We start from the raw sequence: 2453 nt of genomic DNA, 5'->3' as shown, positions 1-2453 counted from the left end.
ATCAAGTACTCGAGTGAGACCTCTGTAAAACCCCCTGAATCTCTGACTGAACTGTTGGCTGCACAGTTGCATTCTGGGTCATGCAGTCTTCTTCATATGAATCCTGTCTTTCTATTGGCTCACAGATAACTACGTGGTGGCTGGAGGGTCATGTGTTCGGACCTGCAGCGCCGGGACGCACGAGGTGGAGGAGAAGGGGGTCCAGCGCTGTAAGGACTGCGATGGACCCTGTCCTAAAGGTAGGTAGACCAGGAGAGACCTGGAGAGAACTTGAGAGACTTAGAGAGACCTTGAGAGACTTAGAGAGACCTACAGAAACCTATAGAGACCCAGAGAGACTTAGAGAGACCTTGAAAGACCGTAGAGACCTATATAGACCTTAAGAGACCTAGAGAGACATATAGAGACCTAGAGATACCTAGAGAGACTTAGAGAGACTTAGAGAGACCTTGAAAGACCGTAGAGACCTATATAGACCTTAAGAGACCTAGAGAGACATATAGAGACCTAGAGATACCTAGAGAGACTTAGAGAGACCTTGAAAGACCGTAGAGACCTATATAGACCTTAAGAGACCTAGAGAGACATATAGAGACCTAGAGATACCTAGAGAGACTTAGAGAGACTTAGAGAGACCTTGAAAGACCGTAGAGACCTAGAGAGACCTATATAGACCTTAAGAGACCTAGAGAGACATATAGAGACCTATATAGACCTTAAGAGACCTAGAGAGACATATAGAGACCTATATAGACCTTAAGAGACCTAGAGAGACATATAGAGACCTAGAGAGACATAAAGAGACCTAGAGAGACCTATAGAGACCTAGAGAGACATAGAGAGACCTAGAGAGACCTACAGAGACATATAGAGTCCTATAGAGACCTATATAGACCTTAAGAGACCTAGAGAGACATATAGAGACCTATATAGACCTTAAGAGACCTAGAGAGACATATATAGACCTTACGAGACCTAGAGAGACCTAGAGAGATCTACAGAGACATATAGAGTCCTATAGAGACCTATATAGACCTAGAGAGACCTTACGGGACCTAAAGAGACATTGAGAGACCTGGAGAGACCTAGAGAGACCTTGAGAGACCTAGAGAGACCTTAAGAGACCTAGAGAGACCTTAAGAAACATAGAGAGACCTTAAGAGACCTAGAGAGACCTTGAAAGACCCTAGAGAGACCTTAAGAAACATAGAGAGACCTTAAGAGACCTAGAGAGACCTTAAGAAACCTAGAGAGACCTTAAGAGACCTAGAGAGACCTTGAGACCTTAAGAGACCTAGAGAGACCTTAAGAAACCTAGAGAGACCTTACGAGACCTAAAGAGACCTTGAGACCTAGAGAGACCTAGAGAGACCTTAAGAGACCTAGAGAGACCTTGAAAGACCCTAGAGAGACCTAGAGTGACCTGAGCACTGAGTCTCTCTCCCTCCAGTCTGTGACGGGGTGGGGGTCGGTTCTCTGATCAACACCATCGCTGTCAACGCCTCCAACATCGACTCCTTCAGGAACTGCACCAAGATCATCGGGGACATCTCGCTCATCGCGACCTCCTTCACCGGGTCAGACCTCCGAGATCCTTCCAAGACGGCTTCAGGACCCGGGTCCTCCCCGTCGAGGCTCCACTGTTTGTATTCCCTCAGTCTAAGAGTGTCCTTTCCTTGGCTCTCTCAGGGACCCGCACTTCAAGATCCCCCCCATGGACCCGGCTAAACTGGAGAACTTCAGGGCGGTGAAGGAAATCACAGGTAGGTCAAAGGTCAAAGGCTTTCCTTCAGTCTGCGATGGAATCGCTTCAAGAGGTTCTCCTTCTGGAGCCTCCCATATCCAGAAACCAATGATTGTGTGTGTGTGTGTGTGTGTGTGTGTGTGTGTGTGTGTGTGTGTGTGTGTGTGTGTGTGTGTGTACGTGTGTGTGTGTGTGTGTGTGTGCATCCTCCAGGCTTCCTGCTGATCCAGACCTGGCCACAGAACATGACCTCTCTGTCGGTGTTTGAGAACCTTCAGATCATCAGAGGAAGAACCACGCGGGGGTGAGCAAAGCAGTTCTCTAGAGGGTCCTGGTACTCTAGAGGTACTATGTCGTGGTAAAGGAGTCCTGGCACTCTAGAGGTACTATGTCATGGTAAAGGAGTCCTGGTACTCTAGAGGTACTATGTTGTGGTAAAGGAGTCCTGGTACTCTAGAGGTACTATGTCATGGTAAAGGAGTCCTGGTACTCTAGAGGTACTATGTCATGGTAAAGGAGTCCTGGTACTCTAGAGGTACTATGTCATGGTAAAGGAGTCCTGGTACTCTAGAGGTACTATGTCATGGTAAAGGAGTCCTGGTACTCTAGAGGTACTATGTCGTGGTAAAGGAGTCCTGGTACTCTAGAGGTACTATGTCATGGTAAAGGAGTCCTGGCACTCTAGAGGTACTATGTCATGGTAAAGGAG

General features: G+C 47.5%; 1 protein-coding gene across 1 annotated transcript in view; it reads left to right on the top strand.

Annotated features, from left to right (window-relative positions):
* Positions 1 to 2052, top strand: part of LOC130206596 (melanoma receptor tyrosine-protein kinase-like) — a 14946-nt gene extending 12894 nt beyond the window's left edge. The window contains exons 8-11 of the mRNA XM_056434642.1: positions 126 to 239; positions 1451 to 1577; positions 1690 to 1763; positions 1958 to 2052. Of these exons, the coding sequence (XP_056290617.1) occupies positions 126 to 239; positions 1451 to 1577; positions 1690 to 1763; positions 1958 to 2052 (410 nt within the window). The remainder of the gene's footprint in view (positions 1 to 125; positions 240 to 1450; positions 1578 to 1689; positions 1764 to 1957) is intronic.
* The last annotated feature ends 401 nt before the right edge of the window (positions 2053 to 2453 follow it).

The sequence above is a fragment of the Pseudoliparis swirei genome, chromosome 16 (genome assembly GCF_029220125.1).
Source record: "Pseudoliparis swirei isolate HS2019 ecotype Mariana Trench chromosome 16, NWPU_hadal_v1, whole genome shotgun sequence".
NCBI lineage: Eukaryota > Metazoa > Chordata > Actinopteri > Perciformes > Liparidae > Pseudoliparis > Pseudoliparis swirei.
This window is presented reverse-complemented; position numbering and strand designations above follow the sequence as displayed.